The sequence below is a fragment of the Heterocephalus glaber genome, unplaced genomic scaffold (assembly GCF_053883595.1).
Source record: "Heterocephalus glaber isolate CG9 unplaced genomic scaffold, H.glaber_assembly_v1.0 deba00000594, whole genome shotgun sequence".
Lineage (NCBI taxonomy): Eukaryota > Metazoa > Chordata > Mammalia > Rodentia > Bathyergidae > Heterocephalus > Heterocephalus glaber.
In genome coordinates, this window is record NW_028258151.1 from 13,489,150 (window position 1) to 13,511,140 (window position 21,991).

A 21,991-nucleotide genomic window follows, 5' to 3' on the forward strand; every position below is an offset into this window, starting at 1 on the left:
GGGTGTCTCAAAAGCACAGCCTCCATCCATGAATGTTGGTTTCCTGTTGGTCTAGAATGAGTGAATGGCTCTGGCCAGTGGGGTGGTTGCTTGCATACCTCTGGCCAAGCAGGCTCTTTCTTTTTCAGTGCTGGGGGAATGTGTCAATGATTGGTACAATGTTTTATTCAGGGCTACTGCCTTGAAGCTGGTGGAAACATCAGGCCTTCCTTGAAACCATCAGTTCTCGCTTTGAGTTGTGAGCTGTTTTCCTGGAGCTCCTCCTGCCTTTCTGAGCTGCTTGCCCTTTGCCTTCTGTCCCTGTGTCCTGCTTCCCCCACACCCACCTGACTCTGCTTCTTCCCTTTTTTCCTTTACCTGAAACTTGAGAGTTTTTGACTGTGCCCCCTAAGTACACCTGCCACCAAATCCCCTTCAAATCTGCATGCTGAACTCCAGTTTCTCTCACCTCTAGGTGATTTCCACACCTACCTCTCTCCTGGACACATGCCCCACCTTTGCTTGAAAATAACATTTTCACATATTTGAGTGCTTGAGTGGAGTCAGAGGGAAAAGGAAACTCCTTTCCCCCCCTCTTGGGTAGTGGGCTTGAATCCAGGGACTTAAACACTGTTGGCAAGCACTTCTACCTCAGAGCTGTATGAGCTCTTCAATTTTTTGCTGTTGTTGTTCATTTGGGACAGGGTCTCACTAAGTCTCCCAGCCTGTCCCACTCAGCACTCACAGAGAACAGTGTGGACCAGGAGGTGCCTGGGCAGTGGGGCGAGGGCTGCCTCTGTCAGCTGACCAAATTGATTTCCCTGCCTCAGTAACTGGAGTAGCTGCAGGCTGAAGAGTGTGCCATCACAGCACTGAGGAAAACGAAACTAGGAAAGGTCAGCGAGCAGTCAGTGCCACACAACACATCTAGGCAGAAGGATGGCTTCCAGGGTAAGTCCCCAGAAAGGGTTTTAAAGCTTTTATTTTAAAAAGCAGCAACAGCTCTGTTAGGAGAGGTTATGTGTGTTTTCCTTGTTGGTCCATAGCTCTGGCACAGAGGTGACAGGGAACATGCTCAGGTGTAAGAGTCTGGCTGTCTCAGACAAAGTGGGAAAATAAACCAGGGTCTGGGCCCAGAGCCCTGTGAGGGGTGAGTGGGTCAGGCTTGGGAGGGAGGGTCCCGGAAAATGGCTCACAGCGGTGTGGGAGGTGGGAGGTGGTCCGGAAGGGTTCTTGTCGCCTCTCCCCTCCAGGCAGCACAGCCCCTCTACTTTGCTCTCCTTTTCTCTCTTCCTCTTTCTGTGCTCCTTTTCTCTTCAGGCTCAATGACAAACACATTTTGTAAGTGCCGGCTGCATCCCAGCACCTGGGTGAAGGGGTACCAGGGATCGAACTCAGCTCCTTGTGCTTTCGCAGCAGGCGGTGAAACTGCTGAGCTAAATCCCAGGCCTGCTGAAGGCTTTTATTTTATCAAGCCAGGCTGTTACTAAACAACCTTGAGAAGTAGGAGCAGCTCTCCTCTCCTCCCCACGGTGCAGTTTCGGGGAGTGATGTTAATATCAGAGAGGGGATTGCCCAAGAGGCAGCAGAGATTTGATTCATAATCTTTTGCTTGAAAAACCTGATTTCTTTAATTGCACAAAGAATACAGTCACCTTGTTTAAGAAAGCAAAAGCAAAAGTAAAATCAAAACCATTAACATGGAGGACAAAAGCCATTTTACTGTCCTACCTGTTATAGATAATGTCCCTCCAGATAGCTTGGTGTGTGTTCTGCCAGATGTTTTTCTACACATTTGGTTTGTGGCTTTGGGTTTTGTTGTAGTTTGTAAGAAGGTTCCGTGAGTACAGTTCATCTAGAATATGCTTGGATCTTTTCATTTCTATACCAGTGTTTGCAATAGCCTATTTGATGGATTTTAGCCTAGGTGCAGTTGTCATTCTTCTTCCTTCCTTCCTTCCTTCCTCCCTTCTTCTCTCTTTCTTTTTTCCTTTGTGCCGTGGTGCTAGGGATTGAAGCCAGGACCTTGCACATGCTACTCGAGCTGTACCATTGAGCTCTACCCCTAGCCCCCAGTTAACATTGTTTTTGCTGCTCCAGTCTTTGGGCAGGCTGAGCTGATTCCTGTAGTCAAAGGCTTTCCATTCACCCACATCTTTCCCACTCTCAGCAGTTGCTCAGTTCCCTGGCCAGGATGGACTGGCCCCACATGACCTGGGTTAGCTGAGTTGAGGGATGGGGAATGGTACTGGCTGGCCTCAGAGTGTTCCAGAAATAGAAAGAACTCCTGTGCCAAGGGCCACATGCAGCTGCTCATACAAAGTTCAGAAGAGCACCTTCCACCAGCAACTCCAACCATATACCGTCATTTCTGCCCTGGTTTTGGTCTAGAACCCAGATTTTACCTTCCTCCGGATTTCCTGGGATTGCCAAATGTTCCAGGAGTGTTGGGAATGTCATGCGGATGTGTGTGCCACAGCGCATTACTGCTCTGTTGAACACTTGGCTACTGGGATGGTAAACTCTCAGCTTCAGTGATGAATTAAAGGGGCTGAGTTTAAAATAAAAGAAGACAGTTCTTCCTTCTTGATGTTTTCCTCTCACTTGTAAATGATGAACAATCGCTCTGTTTTGAGATGATTTCTCACTTGTTCTGGCATCTTGGAGGACTCAATGTGCTAAAATTGAGGGCCGCGCGGATTTAGCTCAGGGGTTTCGCCCCCTGCTGCGCAAGCGCATGGACCCGGGTCCATCCCGCGTACCAAAAATAAATAAATAAATAAATAAAATTGAACCATTTCTCGAGATTATCATTGCAATATGTGGTCTGGAATTAGCTTTGAATATATGTTGTGTGTAAATAATGATGAATCAAGATGATCAGGGTTGCCTGATGTCTTGACTTTGCTGCAAAAGACGTTGCAGTGTACCTGGGTCACTGTTCTTGAAAGCATTTGGTTAGGACCTGTTTTTCTCTCTCAGGGAGTAAGTACTCTATAAAAAGGGATCCGGGCACAATAGCTGCAATCAATACTTGGGAGCACAGTTTTATTTTTATATAGTGACTAACAGTTAAGTTTGCGGGTGACCTGGGCTAGCAAAGAGGAAGACAGCTGTTAACACTTTCTGCCTCCAGGTATCTAAGACACGAAAGCTTCAAGAATGTTGACCTAGGGCCAGGGACTTACCTCAGTGGTGCTGCTTCCTGCCTGGCAAGCACAAGGTCCTGAGTTCAATCCCTGGTACCAAAAAAGAATGTTGACGTAAACACCGTTTCAGAGCTCACAGTATACAGTTAAGGAATCAACGGTATTTGCAGTGCCCATGGAACAACCACCTATTAGAGAGATTTGGCGTTGCCAGCTTTCAACCCAAGTTAATGAATTAAGGCAACCTGTCTATCATTAAAAAAAAGCCAAAATGCTGCATCTGGTTAAGTGGAGGGGAAAGGTGCTTGCTCTATTTGCCTTGTTTGCCCACCTTATAATGTCTGTAATCATGAAGATGGAATAAACTCTAACATTTAGTTTTCAAAAAAAAAAAAAAGAAAAGAAAAAGAAAGATTACTCAGAGCTAATGACCAAACAAAGGGGACATGTGTGTATCTAGTGCAGGTTCTGTGATGCTAAAGTGAGAATAGACATGTAAGTATACATGTATAGGTGTGAGTCTATTGGAGTCAAGCATTCAGCAGTGTTGGCACATTGGGCTTTGCAAGTTGGAGCTTTGTAACTCACAAGCACAGCTCAGGCCCAGGCACATGGCAAATGGCCTTTAATGAGGTATTTAGACCTCCTTGGGACTCATACAGTTACTTGCTGGCAGAAACTTGCCTCACGCATAAAATGTGCTTTCAACCTAGCTTGTCCACATCAATTCACCGCACTCCTATGCCATACACCCACTGCCACAGTCCCTCAGAGACACCCTTCCTGTCTTCTCCGTGTTCCCTATGTACCTTTCCAGTTCAACAATCCCAATAAATTAGAGTTTTCCCACCTGTGTGAGGAGAATTCCTCCCTGTATCCTGCAAAGTCATGAGCTGTCAGAGCCTCAAGGGTGGCCTGGGCATCCTTGCAGGTCAGGTTCTAAAATATCCCCTGCAAAAGCTAATCTCATCTTCTGTTTTTTCAGTTGCAGTCCAAACCAAGACCTGGAGACCTGATTGAGATTCATCGCTGTGCCTATTCTCACTGGGCTATCTATGTGGGAGACGGCTATGTGGTTCACCTGGCTTCTCCAAGTAAAGAGGGTTCTCTTTTTAAACACAAGGCTTGAGATTGAGGGTGTGAACAGATGCAAAGATATGTGCTGGTCCTGGCTCTGCCTGGGAGAGTAGGCACTCAGTAAATATTTACTGAAAAAATCATGCTGTTCCCTGATGGGCGTATCAACTGCTATTCCTCCTTATCAGTAATTTAGGGGAGAAGTTACTGACTTGTATTTCATTATAGGGTGGGGTTCAGTCCAGACCAACCCATTATAGTTGATTGGGATCCCTCTATAGGCCCAATATTCTACAGTGCATATTTATTTTTCTGGAGACACAAACAATAGTAAGAAGCAGTTACTTCCTTAAAAAAAAATTTTTTTTTTTAGAACCAGGAATCGAACTCTGGACCTTGCGTTTGTGAGGCAGGGGACAGAACCACCGAGCTAAATCCCCGGCCCCTTCCTTAAAAACTTTGAACTGAATGCAAAGTGTAATGAAAGGAGTCATGGACTCCACACTCGAAAGAACCAGTTTGGAAACCTAGGTCCCTTGCTCACTGACTGTGGAACTTGAACACGTGGCTTTAGCTTACTAAGTTGAACAGTATTCTCTGAACCACAGGGGTCACTACACCGATCTTTCAGATTGGGGGAGGCAATGAAGGGTGTGTGGGAGGAAAGTGGCCAGGTGCTGAAGCAGCCTCCCTCAGTTTGAAGCATCCCGGTGTTAAAGGAAAAGCTGAAACCTTGGCAACTACTCAAGTGCACAACAGCAGGGAGTTAGTAAAATCAAACAGATACACAGTACTGGCATATAATGGCATTGATGGCATATACATGGCCATTAAAAGAAGTTGGATGGCAAATGTACAGTTAGAGAAATTTAAATTTTGTTGTTCATACAACAGTTCACAGACCCAGAGACTTTGAAACAAAATGTAGCAGTTTTTACAGTTCAGTTGGTAAGACATGAGGGGGAAGTATGTTTCTTTCTATTGTGATTGGCCTTACATTCTGTGAAACGGACTGGTGTATTGCAAGGGAATTTCTAGCCAGACGGATGTATTTCTAACAAAACTAACTAAATTGAACAACTATGAGTTAACTAGGTAACTAACTAGGTAGAATGAACCAAAGTAGCCGTGACAACTTCTGTAATTTGTCACCACAGGCGAGTAACGAACTCAGAAAGTCCTGCTAGAACTCCTTGCTCTGCCCCTCCTCTGCCCCTCTGCTTTGTGTAAACTCTGCTTCTGCTTCTGCACCTCCTGTTTACAACCCTATAAAACTGCCAGCCCACTGGTATTCTGGGCCTGACTTCTTTGGGAGCGATCCCAGTGTCGCTGTAATGAAAAAGTTGTACACTGCCTCTTGCCTCCCTGGGTGTCTTCCTTTCCCAGGTTCAGTTTGCTATTGCAGTGTGAACTGCCTTGCTTATAGCTGACTGGGGAAAAATAAGGTCACATTGACTTTGCAGATTTGTTTCTAGGTAGAGGTAGCCTTTCCAGGAGATCTGCACACTTTCAAGTTTGACTGTGGGTTTAACATTCAAATTGTGGCCTTCACTTTTGTTTCTGTTTAGCGATTCTCTTTTGTTCATTCTCCCAGTTAGACCAACCATGTGCCTGATGATTGAGCATTACCCTGGTCACCATGTGCTTTTCATGTCCAGCTTCACTGCAAAACAGGATCACAATTGTCAGACCCTGGGCTGGGGATTTAGCTCAGTGGTTCCGTTGCCTGCCTTGCAAGCGCAAGGACCTGAGTTCCATCTCCGGTACCAAAAAAAAAAAAAATATCCCACAGCTGAGGTGTCCTAGAGCCATCATTTAGCCAAATACCTAAACAGATCTATTGATTGTGTGTCTTTGATTCCATGAACTATCTGGAATCCATCCTTTAGATCTTTAAGATTCTGAACTACAAGTCTTCATTTATTGACCTGGAAGCAGTTTGTTTTTCCAAGAAGAGCACAGACTCCTTCCTATTACGAAGTCAGGTTATCAGGAACATTTTTGTTGAGTAATACTGTTGAAGCTAAACTGCTTCCATCCAATTGGTTTTTCTTGTCTCTTTTTTCTTCTGCTCTCCATCTGCCCAGTCTCTTATTTTTTTGGTACTAGGAACTGAACTCAGGATCTTTGCACTGAATGACATCCACAGTTCTGCATTATTATTATTATTATTATATAATTAATACTTTTCTTAGTAGTATTTTATTTTTTGGCAACAAGGTTCTGCTAAGTTTCCCAGGTGAGACTCAAACTTGTGATTCTTCTACCTTGATCTCCCAGAGTGCTAGGATTACACCACACCCAGTTTCAGATTATATTTCTTGAAGCAAATTTAAAGTATCACTGCAACTTTTTTCAAGATTTGGAGAAATATTGATGGACAAAGTGCTCAAGAAAAGAATGAGGTCCTCTGCCACCTGCCTCGAAAGCCAAGGACCCAAGTTTGAGCCCTGGTACCAAAAAAAAAAAAAAAAAAAAAAAAAAAAAAAAAAAGTGAGGTCCAGAGCTTCTTCTTTTTCTTTCTTTCTTTTTTTTTTTTGGTACCAGGATCGAACTCGGGACCTTGCACCTGTGAGGCAGGCAATGCGGCACCACTAAGCTAAATACCCAGCCCCAGAGCTTCTTTGTGTAATAGGGTTTTGAAGCTCTGGAGAAATTAATTTATACAGGGTTAGTTTACCTGAGCCCCCTACAGTGGGTTCTGATCTCCTGCTCAGTGCTATGACACATGGTGAGAAGAAAAACTTGGAGACAGAGTTAGAGACAGAGATATGGGGAGCCAGGATGTCCAGTGCTTGTGTAGTCAGATGCTTGAACAAGCAAAGGCCCTGAACACCCACAGCTGTCGATGTTTATTGGTGACATCATAGTTAGATCGAGGTAAAGGTGCTTCGTGGAGGGACCAGGTGGAATTGTTACGGATATGTTGCTGATGTAGGCAAGGCTTGTAAAGGAAAAGGAAGAGACAAAGCATTACTATTATTATTATTATTATTATTATTATTATTATTATTATTTAGTACTGGGGATTGAACTAAGGACCTTGTGCTTGAGAGGCAGGTGCTGTGCTACTGAGCTAAATTCCCAGCCCTAAACCATTCTTGAATCATGAACAGAACAGACAAAATAGTAGGTTGTGGTCAATAATTAACTTTGTCTTTCAGGAAAGAAGGCCCAACCCTGTGAACAGAATTTTGGTTTGAGTCAATCTGATCTCAGCACATGGGCTTTGGCCAGACTCATTTCTATAAACAAGCCAGTTGTTGGGTTAACTCTTTACAGCCTGCATTGCTTACAGCTGGCTTTGGGCCCAATCATTGGGGAGGTCCGCCATATTAGTCCATGTGTAATAAATCCAAGTTAAGAATTTTGGCATTTGGAAAGTCATATTTCCTTATTTTGAGTAAGAGGTGCCCCATCCTGCAATATCCAGGCCACTGAGTGGGAAACCTGTGTATATCTTTATTACCATATAGGTATAGAATCTATATGAACCATATAAAATAATACAGTATGGGAAGATTCCCATTACCCCAAATCAGGAGTCATATTATTTTTGTCATGTTGGCATCTGCATATTGCCAGCTGAGACTGCTATCCCTCAAGAACCTCATGAGCTTATAGGTGAGGCTTTTGGAAGGTGATTAGATTATAGAGGCTTATAGCTGGCTTGCTGTTAGGAGAAGGGACTGGACGGAAAAGGTGGGTCATTGAGAGCATGACCTGGAAGGGTATATCTCCCTTCCTGGCTCTTCCCTTGATCTCTCTGCTTTCTGGATGCCATGGTGTGAGCAACTTTCCTCCACCATGGGGCTGTGCCATGTCACCCTGCCTTGAACCCAGCCAACTATGAACTAAAACCTTTACAAACTGTGAGCCAAAATAAACCTCTCCTCCTTTAAGTTGTAGGTGTTGGATATTGTGTCCCAGTGAGGAGAAAGTGACTGAGACAAAGATTCATAGAGGTAATAGTTGAATGAAGGCCACCTGCGAGTGTTTTAATGGTCCTGAAGGTTGGGGTGGGGAATGCTCTGGGACCACTTTTTTTTTTCTGGGGCCACTTTTGTGATGTTTCAAGAGCTATGGATTTGATGAGTCAAGCATTGTTTATAGACATGTTTGACTGATTTTGAAGTTTCCTCACAAGTATTTTGCCAAGATTTGAATCATTTTATCAATTCTATGATGAGTGAGAGAATGAAATGCTTAGAAGACTTTCTTTTCTTTCCTTTTTTCTTTCTTTCTTTCTATTTCTTTTCAATTTTGTTGTAAGTGTTGAATTCCCCCCCCATCAAGTTTATTGGTACATTTTAGGTATAAAATACATTTACATACATCATTGGGATCTTGTACCATTACATGAGTATCTTGGTTCTTATTTTTTTCCCCTTCCCTTGCCCTCCCTTCACCCCCTCCACCCTTCCCTATTTGCAAAGATTTTGTTTCCATTTTTTTCCTTTTCTCATATTTTTTGTTTTCCCTTCTTTCCTTTCCCCTACCCCTCCCACCTCCCCTACTCCTTTAGACCTTTACTTCCTATTACACAATATCAACTATACATTTTTAAAATTACAATATCAAGATCTAGGAGACATTACCACAGAATTTACAGAATTTAAAAGGGTATAGAAAGCATACTACAAAAATCTTTTTTGAAATAAATTTGACAACTTCTAAGAAGTACCTTAGAAGACAAATTAATGAAACTAACTCTGGAGGAAATAGAAAATTTGAATAGCATCTCTTAAAGAAAGTATATCCCTAGCTTGAAAACCTACCTATATGACAACAACAGGCTCATATACATTTTAACTGATAAATTATATCAAACATTTAAAGCAGAAAAAAAAGGAACACTCCTCCCCTCATTTTAAGAAACCAACGTTGTGCTAGTCCTAAAACTGGAAAAAGATAATAGAAGAAAAAACTATGAACATAGATAGAAATTTGTTTAAAAAACAAACTATTAGAGGTCAGATCTGGCAGTATGTAAAAAGTGTTTTTATTGCAGGGATGGCAGTGTTGGTTCAGCATTGGAAGATCCACCCCCAAAAGTCATCATTTTAACAGAGGAAAGGAAAAAGCCACATGATCCTGTCACTAGTTGGAGAAAAAGTATTGGACTAAATTCTATAGCTGTTCATGGTAAAAGCTATCAGGAGCCTAGAAGTAGAACAGAACCTTCTCAACAGATTAAAGACATGTACTCCATACTTCTAGCGAGAACGCATTATGTGAATGGAGAAGATACAATGCTTTCTCCCTAAGGTGGGGAACAAGGGCAGACATGCTCTTCATCTGCCCATTAAACTTTGAAACATAGGCCCAAACCAAAATAGTCTGGCAATAAAATGACACAACTAGGATAGGATTGGCAAGGTAGAAGCAAAATCTTTATATGTGGATGAAATGATCATCTACAGAGAAAATACTAAGAAATCTCTAGGAGCCCGGAGAACTTGTATTTGAATTTAGCAGGATTAGAAAACACAAGGTATATATAAAAATTTAGGTCTATGTATACTTGCTATAAATGAAGAATTGGATATTGAAATTTAAAAGTTATGTAGGAGTACAAAGGACCTAGAAAAGTAAAAAACCAAAAAACAGTGTTGGAAGATATTTAGTACCTAATTTTAAGACTTCCTCTAAAGCTACACTAATCAAGGCAGTGTTGGTGTAAGGAAAGGCATATAGATCATTGGAATAAAACAGAGAATCTAGAAATAGAACCACACATATATGGTGCACTAAGTTTGGAAAGATTATTAAACATTAACATTTTATAGAATATAAACTCAATTCAAGAGCCGAGGAAAAGATAGTGTTTTCAGCAAATGGCACTAGAACACCTGGTATCCATATGTAAAATATCAACCTCAACTCTTTATTTCCATACATAAAAATAACTTGAAAGGACCCATGAACCTAAATATGAAAGCCTAAAAGTATAAAACTTTAAGAAGAAATTATAAGGGAAAATGTTTATGAATTTAGGGTAGGCAAGAACTTCCTAGGCACAAAAACCATGATGTATAAAAGAAAAAAATTGATAAATGAGATTCCATCCAAATTTAGAACTTTAAATGACATCGTTAAAATGAAAAGTAGTCCTTAAACAGACCATATTTACAATGCATAGAACCTATGACCAGATTACATAAAGAACTCTTACAGCTTATTAATAGACAACCCAAGTAAAAAGTAGACACAAGAAGATGATAAATAGCCAGTACAGCACAAGCAAAGGTGTGCAACACTAGAATCAGAAAAATACTAATCAGTACAATAACAAAATTGAATTATACACTCATTAGGGAGATGAAGTTAAAAGTTTTAAAAGCCTTGTCATGACTTTGTCTTTTTGTTGGAGTCTCCTCCTTTGCATCTAATTTGTCATGCCCAATGGATTCATTCTACTGGGCTTCCTGGCATTGTGATCCTCACTGTCTTTCCCTAGGATATTGTCTAAAATTTTTTGGAGTGCTGGTTTGGTATTCATGAAGTTCCTAAGGTGCTCTTTATCATGAAAGTATCTTATTTCTCCATCAATTTTGAAAGATAGTTTTGCAGGATACATCAATCTGGGTTGGAGGCTGTTTTCTTTTGGTACTGGGGATCGAACTCGGGTCCTTGCACTTGTGCAGCAGGCAGTGAAACCACTGAGCTAAATCCCTGGCTCTAGAGGCTGTTTTCCTTTAGGGCTTGAAATACATCACTCCAAGATCTTCTTGCCTTGAGGGTTTGCATTGAGAAGTCTGCTGTGATGCTGATGGGCTTTCCTTTGAATGTGATTTGTTTCTGTTCTCTCACTGCTTGTAGAATTTTGTTCTTCTGTTGGGTTTCTGGAATCCTAACTATTATATGCCTATGTGTAGATTTTTTTTGATTAAGGCTAGCTGGAGTCTTATATGCCTCACTTATCTGTATGTCAAGTTCTTTCCCCCTGCTTGAGAAGTTTTCTGCCATCACTTCTGTGAACAGTTTTTTAATGTCATCTGCACTCTCTCCTGTTTCTTTATTGACTCCAATCACTCTTATGTTATTCTTCTTTGCATCGTGTAGGAGCTGCTGGATTGATTTCTCGTGGTCCCTTACAATTTGAAAGCAATTTTTCTTTTCCTGGTCACTAATTGCAATCTTATCTTCTATATCTGCAATTCTATCCTCACATTGGTTCATTCTGCTGCATAGACTTTTGATGGAGTTTTTAATCTCCTGGAAATCTGTTTGCATCTGTTTTATGGATTCCATTTTTTTCCTATGTTGGGATTCCATCATGTTCCTCAGATTCTCTATTTTTTTTAATCTGTGTCTGCTATAGATTTATTAATCATGTCTTGCACTATAGGCACAATCTTTGCTGTTATCTGAGAAATTATTTCTGATTTCATTTTTTCCAGATCCTCTTTTGTTGCCAGTTCAGGGAGTCCAGGTGGTTGAGTATCAGATTGTTCCATCTTGTTTCCCTTTGGGGTTGCTGTAGTTGATCTGGAAGTCTGTTTTTGAGGCTTGTTTACGTGTCTTATCATTTCCCCAGGGAGGGGGGGCTTCTAGCATCCACGTGGCTCACCTTCTCTGCTCTGGGAGCATGGAATGGTCACGGGGGAGCCTCCTCATGGGTGCTGGGATTGGCTCACCTTCTCTGCCCTAGGAGCGTGGAATGGTGGCAGGGGGAGCCTCCTCTTGGGTGCAGGGATTGGCTCACCTTCTCTGCCCTAGGAGCATGGAATGGGGGTGGGGGAGCCTCCTCCTGGGCCCTGGGATTGGCTCACCTTCTCTGCCCCGTGTGTTGAATTTTCTTTATGTCCTTTGGATGGATTTCACGAAAGGTACATAGTTTATTAATTGGACCAATTTCTTGGGTGGTAGGTAGCCCTTACACAGAAATCAACCATGGCATTTCCTTGATATTTCTGGTCTATTCTGTGAACAAGAGCATCACTTTTTATGACAGCCTCTTGTGAGGGTAAAAACAGTGCAGAGAGGTGGTCAGCAACTTGAGGTACATTTTTATGGGCATGCTATGATATTAAGAATCCCCTCTTTTTCTATACCATCCCCAAATCATGGACTATTCCAAAAACACACCTGGTAGCAATATAGTAGAGTTAGGGCAAGTGATTCTGCATATTGCACCAAATTATAAACTGAAGAAGAACTCTTTTGTGTAATTCACATTGGAATGTAAGTGCCTACCCAATTTGATATTTTTCCTTAGGTTTTTTTTTTTTTTTTTTTTTGGTGCCAGGGATGGAACTCAGGACCTTGAGCTTTTGAGGCAGGCACCAGAACCACGGAGCTAAATCCCTGGCCCAGAATTTTTGATATAAGAGCCATCAACATAGAGTAGTAATTCCAGATTAACTGATGGGGCATCCTATAAACTTAATGTTGGAGTCAAATTTTGAGAAACCAATTTGACAGTCATGATTATCTCCTTTGTTGGGTAAAGATAGGATGGTAGCAGAGTTTGAAGAATTACAGCAAAGAACATGAAGGTTTGAAGAAGGGAGGTTGAGAATTTCACAAGATGTTAGTTTGCAGGTTGAGAAATTCTGTGTATGCTGGGTATTTAGTATTTTCATAGCATGAGAAACCTATATATGTAAATCATTTCCCTAGAAAGTTCTGAAGATGATTCTACAACTTTGGTAGTTGTAGCTACTGCCTTTAAACAATTTGTTAGGATTAAGCCTGCTCCACCCTGGCTGTGCCCCTAAAGGCAGGTAGCCTGGATAAGATATAAATAACAGAAAGAGTGTTGTTGTTTGTTGCTTGTAGCTTGCTGCTTGCTACTTTGGTGCTGTGTAACTTCTGCCTGCTATGAGCTGTTTCTCCTCTGCGATGCCCCTCTGCCATGCCACCCTGCCTGGGAGCTGGCAGATTATGGACTGATACCTCTACAAACTGTGAGCCATTCCCTTTTAAACTTTGAATGTTGGGTAATTTCTCTCAGCAATGATACAAGTCACGAAGACAGATAATACTTATTTTTTTCAGGAGATGTAAATATTTCTTTAGATAGATAAATCATGATCCAGATAACAAATCATATTCGGTGATATATCCCCAGCTGTCTGAAGATCAAGGATAATGTCAACATGTTTGTGACATCTGTGAGCTGGGTCCCTCTTAGACACTGTTATGTTGCCACTGTCTCTCATTCCAAAAAGATAGGGTGCCCTGTAGAGGCAAATCTAGCATTTTAAAGTTGGAAGGTTTGGTTATCATCTGGCCCAGTTTGTTTAATTTGTGATAAGAACAAGGCCCCAGGAGAAGGGACTTGCTGAAGACATATTGTGAATAAATCAGAGCTAGCACCAGGGTCCTAGATTCCAGTTAGGCCTCTATCTTGATTAACTGGTTCCTTCCTTTTGATTTCAAAATACTACCCTAGTCTGCTGGGGGTCCTAGACTGATGGCAGGAAGGTTGAGTGACTGTTTTTATAGGCATGAGCTAGAAGGGGAACCTGAGACTAGGACTTGACTGTCTTCTGCCTCCTCTTTGACTTGTACCATTCTGTCTCAACAGCTGACTCCTGGGCCAGGGATTTTGCTCAGTGGTTCCCCCACCTGCCTCAAAAGTGCAAGGAACTGAGTTTGATCCCTGGTACCAAAACCACACAAACAAACAAACAAACAAACAAAAAACAAACAGCTGACTCCTTGAGGGACACTTGAATACATGTGGTTCTTCAGAACGCATGACTTTTATGTTAGACATGTGGAAAGCAGACCCTAGGGACCTTTCCACAGTCTTCCAGGTGTGCATTGGACCAGGAAAGATGGGAAGTTTCTTCCACAGCTCATCCTTGTTGATGGTGCCAAGGGCAATGAGGCTGCTGGGTCAGGCCCAGCTCTGAACTCACTGTTTCCACAGGTGAATTTGCAGGAGCTGGTTTGTCCAGCATCATGTCTCTCCTGACTGAGAGAACCATAGTGAAGAAAGAGAAGCTATCCAAAGTGGCCGGATCAGACAACTACCAGGTCAATAACAAATATGACGACAGGTATTCACCACTGCCTATCAACAAAATTGTCAAGCAGGCCATGGAGCTGGTGGGGAAGGAGCTACACTATTCACTGACCAGCATGAACTGTGAGCATTTTGTGACTGAGCTGCGCTACGGAGTTCCATGCAGTGATCAGGTGCGTGCTCAGCCTGTATCCCCTTCTTCAGAACCAGGCCATCTCTTTAGCTATTGGTGGCTCAGCACCTGCTGTGTTTGAACCAGAATGGTGATAGAGACACGAACAAGACAAAACAGCAGATACAGAATCCCTGCCCTTAAGGATGCCACATTTGGGGTGGGGGCAAGTGTGGAGAGTCACCTGGGCAAGGTGGCAATGCAGATCAGAGCTGTTAGGGGGTGATGGCCAGGGAAGTGACACATGGACATGACAGTCACTCCAGTTGCTGAGCCCTCCCTGCTCCCTGGCCCTAAGGTTACTCTCCAGAGCTCTAGAATCAAGTTTTATTATCTCCATGTTATAGATGGGGACACTGAGGCTCAGTGTGTTAGGGTCATCTGTCCCAACTCATTCAATCAGGTATTGAGCCTCTAGTCCAGTGATGGCGAACCTTTTAGTGACCAAGAGCCAAAGTAAAACCGGAACCCACTTATTTATGGCAAAATGCCAACACTGCAATTAAACCCAAACATTGAGGTTTTAGTCTAGAAGAAACATCTCTACATTTCCAGCTTTTGTCTTCAAAGAAAAACACAGTCACATGAATGCCATAGGCTCACCACCACTACCCACGTCCATGTCTGCTGTGGTGCAGAGGTAGGATTTGAACCTGAAGTATTCTGCTCCAAGGGCTCTGACAAGGAAGGCTGCACAGAAGAGGTAGCCCCTGAGCTGAGTCTGATTTAATTCTCTTGATTAACCTGGAAGTGTAAAGTGACTTGGAGTTTACCCGTGAATGGGGTGCTAGGGGGCCAGTGTGAAGCAGGAGGAGGGAGACTCTGGTCATGTTGGGCCTAATCTTTTTCTGCAAAGGATCAGATAGTAAATATCTCAGATTTTGAGATCTGTGTAGTTTCTCTCAGTACCCTGCCACAGACAGAATGTAAACAAATGAGCATGGCTGTGTTCTAGTAAAATTTTAGTTCTTCTTATTTGTTTTTGCAAAAACAGGTGGCAGGTTAGATTTTTTTCCCTACATTTATGTCTCTTTAATGTAAAACAAAACTTGACATATTATTAGGTGTAAATTTTGCTGAAGAGTATCCTAAATCCAAGGCATTCCTAGAACCATAATGAGTATGAATTCTCTGGTGTCTAATGTAATATGACTTCTGGCTGAAAGCTTTCCCATATTCACTACTTTGATAAAGTTTTTCACCAGTATGGATTCTCATATGTAGACCATGAGTTGAGAACTGAGAAAAGGCTTTCCCACATTCATTACAACCATAGGGTTTCTCACCTGTATGGCTTCTCATGTGCACAGTAAGAGATGAGCTTTGACAGAAGGCTTTCCCACATATTTTACATTCATAAGGTTTATCACCTGTATGAATTCTCACATGTACAATGAGCGATGTGATCTGTGAAAAGGCTTTTCCACATTTATTACATTCACAGGGTTTCTCTCCTGTATGATTATTGTGATGTTTAATGTGGTATTGCTTCTGCCTGGAGATTATTCCACATTCATTACATTTATAGGCTTTCCCTCCAAGATGAATTTACTCATGCTCATTGAGATTTGATTTGCCACTGAAGGCTTTCCCACACTCCTTACATGTATAGCGTTTCTCTCCAGTGTGACTTCTTTCATGTCTAATGAGGCCTGACTTCTGAATGAAAGCTTTGCCACACCCTTTACATTCATAAAGTTTCTCTCCTATATGGATTCTCTGATGGCTAATGACGTTTTCTTTCTGGCTAAAGGCTTTTTCACACTCATTACATTTGAAAGGTTTCTTTCCATTATGGATATTCTGATGTTTAATGAGATGTTGCTTCTGGCTGGAGGCTCTTCCACAGTGGTTACATTCAAAAGGTTTCTCTCCATTGTGAATTTTCTCATGCTCACTGAGGTATGATGTGCTATTAAAAGCTTTCCCACATTCCTTACATGCATATGGTTTATTTCCTGTATGATTTCTGTGATGCCTGATGAGGATTGCCAATTGAATAGGTGCTTTCCCACATTCAGAAGGTTTTTCTCCACTATGATATTTCTGATGAGAAAGGAAGTTTCCTTTCTGGCTGAAGGCTTTTCCACATTTATTACATTCATATGACTTCTCCCTGTATGACTTCTCAAACGTTGAGTAAACGATGAGACCTGAGAGAACACTTCACCACATTCATTTCAGTACATTCATGTGATTTCTCTCCAGTATGCATTTTCTTATGCTCTACAAAGTTTTGCTTCGGGCTAAAAGTTCTTCTACACCCTTTACATTCATAAAGTTGCTTACCAGTATGAATTCCATCATGTTGAATGAGATCTGATTCAGGCTGAAGATATTCCAACATTTTTGTCATGCACAGGAACTTTCTCCTAGATTCCCCTAGTATCTACTGAGATGTGTGAAGGATGACAACTTTACTCCTCCCAAGTTGGATTTACATATATAAAAACTGATATCCATTTACACTCTGAATCTGAAATCTTCAACAGCTAAGTAATTATACAGTTTGTTATATGCAAAGTATATTTCATATTTACTTGTTTTGGAAAGCAGAATGGAGAACAGTAATTACTGTGATGTTTCAGAAAAAGCTGTTGTAAAATGTTAATTATGCACTTCCTTCTTTTTAAAGTATCTACAGCTATTTAGATGTAAATCTTTTTTTTTTTTTTGGCACTGGGGATCAAACTCGGGTCCTTGTGCTTGCGAGGGAAGCGCTGGAACCCCTGAGCTAAATCCCCAGCCCTGAAGGTTATTTTTGAAGAGAGGTGAGGTGACTAGTTTATTTCAGATTTAGTGAAGAGTAATTTCTCAGTAATCTCCTAAAAAATCCAAAGCAAGAGAGGATCATTTTCTTTCTTTTTTCTTTGTGTGATCAGTTTCATTCTTAAGGAAGGCCTCATGCAGTAAGAGAATGCATTTCACAAATTTCTAGCACAAGTTTGTGAACTGTCGACTAAAGATACCACCTCTGATGCGGATCGTTTCACTCCATCTATGTTCTACCAACTTTGTTTTGTTTGGTTTGATTTGGTATCGGGGATCGAACTCGGGTCCTTGTGCTTGCACAGCAGGTGGTGAAACCACTGAGCTAAATCCCCAGCCCTGTTCTACCAACTTTATATTTTCTAGATCATGTTTTCTAGTGCGAATCAAGTGGCTAAGACCTTCCTGTTGTTCTTTCAAATGCCGCTTGATTTCTCCTAACAGATCTGCATCTTTGTAATATATTTCTTCAGATCTGACTGCTCCAAAATGGTTCTGCATCCTGATTTGGGACATCAGTTTGTTTAGTTGGCCCTTGAACTGAGAAGGTGCATTTAGTTCAGACTGATTTGTATCTAGCTGAACCTGCAACGGCTCTCCATCAGCTTGGATGGCATAACCACTCTTCCTTTGAATTTCCCATTTGATTAGGACCTGTGAGGTTTTATGGGAAAGAGCCATGAGTTTCCTCTTTTCAATGTTGGCTATACTTGTAGTTTGATTCTTTTGTAGCTCTCTGATATCTTCAGATTTAATATCTAATATGATCTGATGCTGCTTAGTCATCTGATCTTGAACTTTCAGTCTTCGGAGAAGTTCTTTAAAACCCACCATGGGTGCAGGAATTAACTTTTCAGAATCCGGGTTATCCACCTTAGCCTGTTCCCAAATAATACAATCAATACCAGAAGGAGGATTCTGTAAAAGCTGCTTGATCTGTGCAGGATAAGTTCTGTTCTGGTCATAGAAAGGACTACACCAAGTTTCTCCAGTTGTGTTTTTATATTAGCTTGTTCAAAGTGAGTATATACTGTTGTAGCTGGAACTCTTCTTGAGGTACCATTTGGAGAACGCTCAACAATATGTGACAACTTCTGTCTGGTCATCTGCCTTTTTTTTCTTTTCTTTTTTTTTTTTTTTTTGGTATCGGGTATTGAACTCAGGACCTATGCTTTCAAGGCAGGCGCCGGAAGCACTGAGCTAAATCCCTGGCCCCTGGCAATGTTTTTTTATCCTCTACATTTACAGCAAAGGTCTGCTTTCCTGCCAAAACTTTATGCAACTGCTGCTGCTGGCTTCGAATATCTGTTTCTTTTTTGTTGAAAACTAAAACCACTAGCCCATCTTCATCTTTATTATTGGACATACAGCTATAACCTACAGCCTTAAACCGGCAAAAAGGATATTCTTGTGTGAATTCCACTGGTGGAATATTACTGTTGAAATATTTTTTCCTGTTCCCCAGAAAGCCTGCAGCAGATTCCATTTTGCTAAAATAGCATCTCTCTCACCTCCCAATAGTCTTGGAGCAGAAAGCGAACTTGCAGCATTTATCAGCTGGTTGGACTGGAAAGGAGCTTTGAGTAGGCTGACTGAAGAGACCACCTGATGTAGATTGTTGCTGCTGTGTATTAAATCCTCCAAACCCCAGTCCAGTTCCCAAACCAGTATCTAAATCAGTACTAGTTGCCTTGTTGTGCCAAAACTGGTACCAAATCCAAAACCTTTGTTCTGAGTAGCGCCAAAGAGTCCAGTAGTGCCTGTGTTAGCTGGGGCAGAAAAGTTGAATGCAGATCCTGCGGCTGTAGATGTTGTCTCAAATCCTCCAAACCCACCTGGGGGTGCTGCGATGGCTGTAGGTAAGGTACAGCCAAGGTACACAAGGGAGTCCCAAAATTGAAGACTATGTTGTAGGAGCAGGGAACCAAAGCACTGCTTCCGCGACATGACACTCAATGCCATTTATTGCATTTTAAATAGTCATAGTGTATCTAGTTTTTCAACTTTGAATCTCTCATATTTCAGTACCTACAGCTTGTTCTTCCATTCATTCTTTCCCCACCAGACATCTCTCCTCTTTCTGAGTGCCCGACCTCTTGGGACCATGCCTCCCGGCCAATGTTTCTTCCCTCTGTCATGTAGATGAAGAGGCCAGAGCCACCCCAGTCTTTCCCAAGTGGCAGGCTCCTCACTCACCTGTACACACACCCAGGGTCTGACTCCTGATGTTGACTGTGATTCTTTTCCTTTTCTTCTGCTGCAGGTTGCTGAAGTGGCCACAAAGGTAACTGTGGGAGCAAGTGTCCTGGCCGGTCTAGGATTAATTGGGATCCTGCTGTCCCGAAGCAAGCGGGAAAGACAATAAACCCAAGGCATTATCTTGATGGCATCAGCTCATATGGGGGAATCTTGCTTAGCCAGTAGTAGCAGGGTTTGCTTTACTGATTCCAGTCTCTTTTGTGGTCACAGACCCTTATTTTAGTGGAGCTAAGTAAAAGCACAGAAAAATTTTATTTGTGGGACTAATTAATTGAATATGAATTCTTTTTTTGGTTTTGGTTTTGTCTGTTCAAATCCGCTTCCTTATTGGCTTTGGAAGTTTCTTTTAGCTAATAGTAATGTGTAAAATTTTAGATTTTTTTGGTCAGATCTGGGAAAATCTCAATCAAATGCTTTCTATGAATACCGTAAAAGGTCAGAGTATCAACGTTTCCTTTTTGTGTAGTGTCTGATCTTATATTCTCTATTAATTGATCTACTTATCAACCTATCTGTGACTGACAGTCTTGTTACAGTGGACTTTGATGTGTTGGATGCCAACTTTGTGTCGTATTTAATGTCAGATCGGCACAAAATTAAAGTTTCCCCAAAATGTTTTTATGATTCACTGTATTGCATTTATTGGATTATCAAATACTTCATAGACCTTTGTTTGAAAGTTCTCTTGTTTTCTTAATGAATTCTGCCATTGTATACTTTCAAAAGTTTTGCTGCAATTTTTATCTCAATGTCAGAATAATTACATTGAAATTATTGCTCATTTGACCTTTTCATATTTCATGAATTTTATTGTTTGCTTTTTAAATCCTCTAATAAAAATTTTAGCTGATTTATTTTTTATTGATAAATGAAAGTGATTTTGTCATGATGTACATCACAATGTTTTGATATATGTCTACATTGTGGGTGGCTAAATTGTTTACACTTTGAGATGGCTAAATCAAGCCATTTAACATATACATTAGTTTATATAATTTTTTTGTGGTAAAAACACTTAAAATATACTCTTAGTAGGCCCAGGGATTTAGCTCAGTGGTTCCACCGTCTGCCTGGCAAGCGTAAGGTCCTGAGTTCGATCCCTCGTACCAAAAAAAGTGTATATATATATATATATATATGTGTGTGTGTGTGTATACACATATGTATATATTCTTAGTAATTTTCAATTAGATACCACATCATTACTACCTGCAGCTGCCATATGGCACAATGGGTCCCTTTCACTTATTCCTTCTGTCCAACTGAAGCTTTTTTCTTTTTTCCCCTGTTTATTAGTATATGGTTAAGATGCATAATAACACATTCATTGTGGGGAATTGGTATATACATGTTGCATCTTGGGCCTTTTTCTTTGCCTTCCCTTCCCCTCCCTCCATCTTCCCCCCCGAGCATGAATTCCGTCAAAGACAGAGTTGTATACTGTTGTGGAGTCCTGTGTTCCCCTCTCATACCAAATTCATATGTTGAAGCTTTCGTCCCCAGTGGGATGGTATCTGGAGATGGGGCTACTGGGATGTCATTGGGTTTAGACGAGGTGGCGTGTGTAGGGTCCCTGTGGTATGATTGAGCTTTTTTATAAGATGAAGAGACCAGAGCTCTCTCTTTCCCTCCCTCCACAATGTGCAAATGTAGTGAGGAGGCCATCTGCATGCCAGGGAGACCATCTCTCCAGATGCGAAATCTGCCATCACCTTGATTTTGCATTCCCAGTTGCTATGGTTTAAGTATAGCTGGCCACTTCTGAAACTCATGTTGAAATGTAATCCCTGTTAAGACTGAGATTTATCCATTCTCATGATGCATTGATTAATAGCTAATTGGATTAATGGGTGTTAGGATTTATATCTAGATATCCTCCAAGAGTCTCATAGGCAGAGCTTTTGGATGAGGACTGGACCGTGGGAATGCTATAGCTGTCTTGCTGTTTGGAGGTGCGGCCTTGTTAGGGGAGATGGGTCACTAGGGATGGGACCCGGAGGGCAGTTCCCCCTCCCTGTCTCCTCCCTTCTCTCTCTGCTTCCAGGCTGCCATAACTGAGCAACTTTCCTCTGCCAGACCCTTCTACCATGGACTTCCTTGCCTTGGAGCCAGCTGGCTATGGACTGAATATGTGAACCAAAACAAACCTCTCCTCCTTTAAATTGTGGTTGTCAGGTATTGTGTCTCAGTGACAAGGAAGTGATTAAGACAATGGATTATATTGAGAATGTGTCTCCTATAAAAGCCACTGTGAAGTGGGCGTGGTGGTGCATGCCTATAATCCCAGAACTCAGGAAGCAGAAGCAAGAGGATATTGAGTTCAAGACCAGCCTGGGCTACAAAATGAAATCTTGTCTCAAAAAACCAAAACAAACAAACCCCCCCACAAAGCCATTGGCTTTGTCTCTTGACATGGGATACCCTGGGATGCCTCAGGACTCCATCAGCAAGGCCATCACCACCTGCAGACTGTTGATCTTGGACCACAACCATGAGCCAAATCAAACTTCTTTTCTTTATGACTTACCCTATGCAGTGTCATTCTTATAAACAGAAAATGGACTGACACACCAGCCTCCTGGACAAGGAGACACAAAAGTGTGCTCT

The 21,991-nt window shown here is 41.7% G+C and overlaps 1 protein-coding gene and 2 pseudogenes across 1 annotated transcript; 1 reads left to right on the top strand and 2 right to left on the bottom strand.

Annotated features, from left to right (window-relative positions):
- The first annotated feature begins 773 nt into the window (after positions 1 to 773).
- LOC101713128 (phospholipase A and acyltransferase 2-like) lies at positions 774 to 20,253 on the top strand. Its single transcript, XM_004852575.3, has 4 exons — positions 774 to 930; positions 4,114 to 4,222; positions 14,089 to 14,357; positions 19,389 to 20,253. Exons 1-4 carry the CDS (start codon positions 919 to 921, stop codon positions 19,488 to 19,490), a joined length of 492 nt encoding a protein of 163 aa, XP_004852632.1. The 5' UTR covers positions 774 to 918; the 3' UTR covers positions 19,491 to 20,253.
- LOC106009959 (uncharacterized) lies at positions 15,389 to 16,744 on the bottom strand (annotated as a pseudogene).
- LOC106009958 (nucleoporin p54 pseudogene) lies at positions 16,820 to 18,268 on the bottom strand (annotated as a pseudogene).
- Positions 20,254 to 21,991: the final 1,738 nt, after the last annotated feature.

What these genes read in the sequence shown, in the direction of transcription:
- LOC101713128 (XM_004852575.3), top strand. An exon ending in GGTTCACCTGGCTTCTCCAA is followed by an intron (nt 4,223 to 14,088) that starts GTAAAGAGGGTT and finishes CTGTTTCCACAG; the next exon opens with GTGAATTTGCAGGAGCTGGT. An exon ending in GAGTTCCATGCAGTGATCAG is followed by an intron (nt 14,358 to 19,388) that starts GTGCGTGCTCAG and finishes CTTCTGCTGCAG; the next exon opens with GTTGCTGAAGTGGCCACAAA.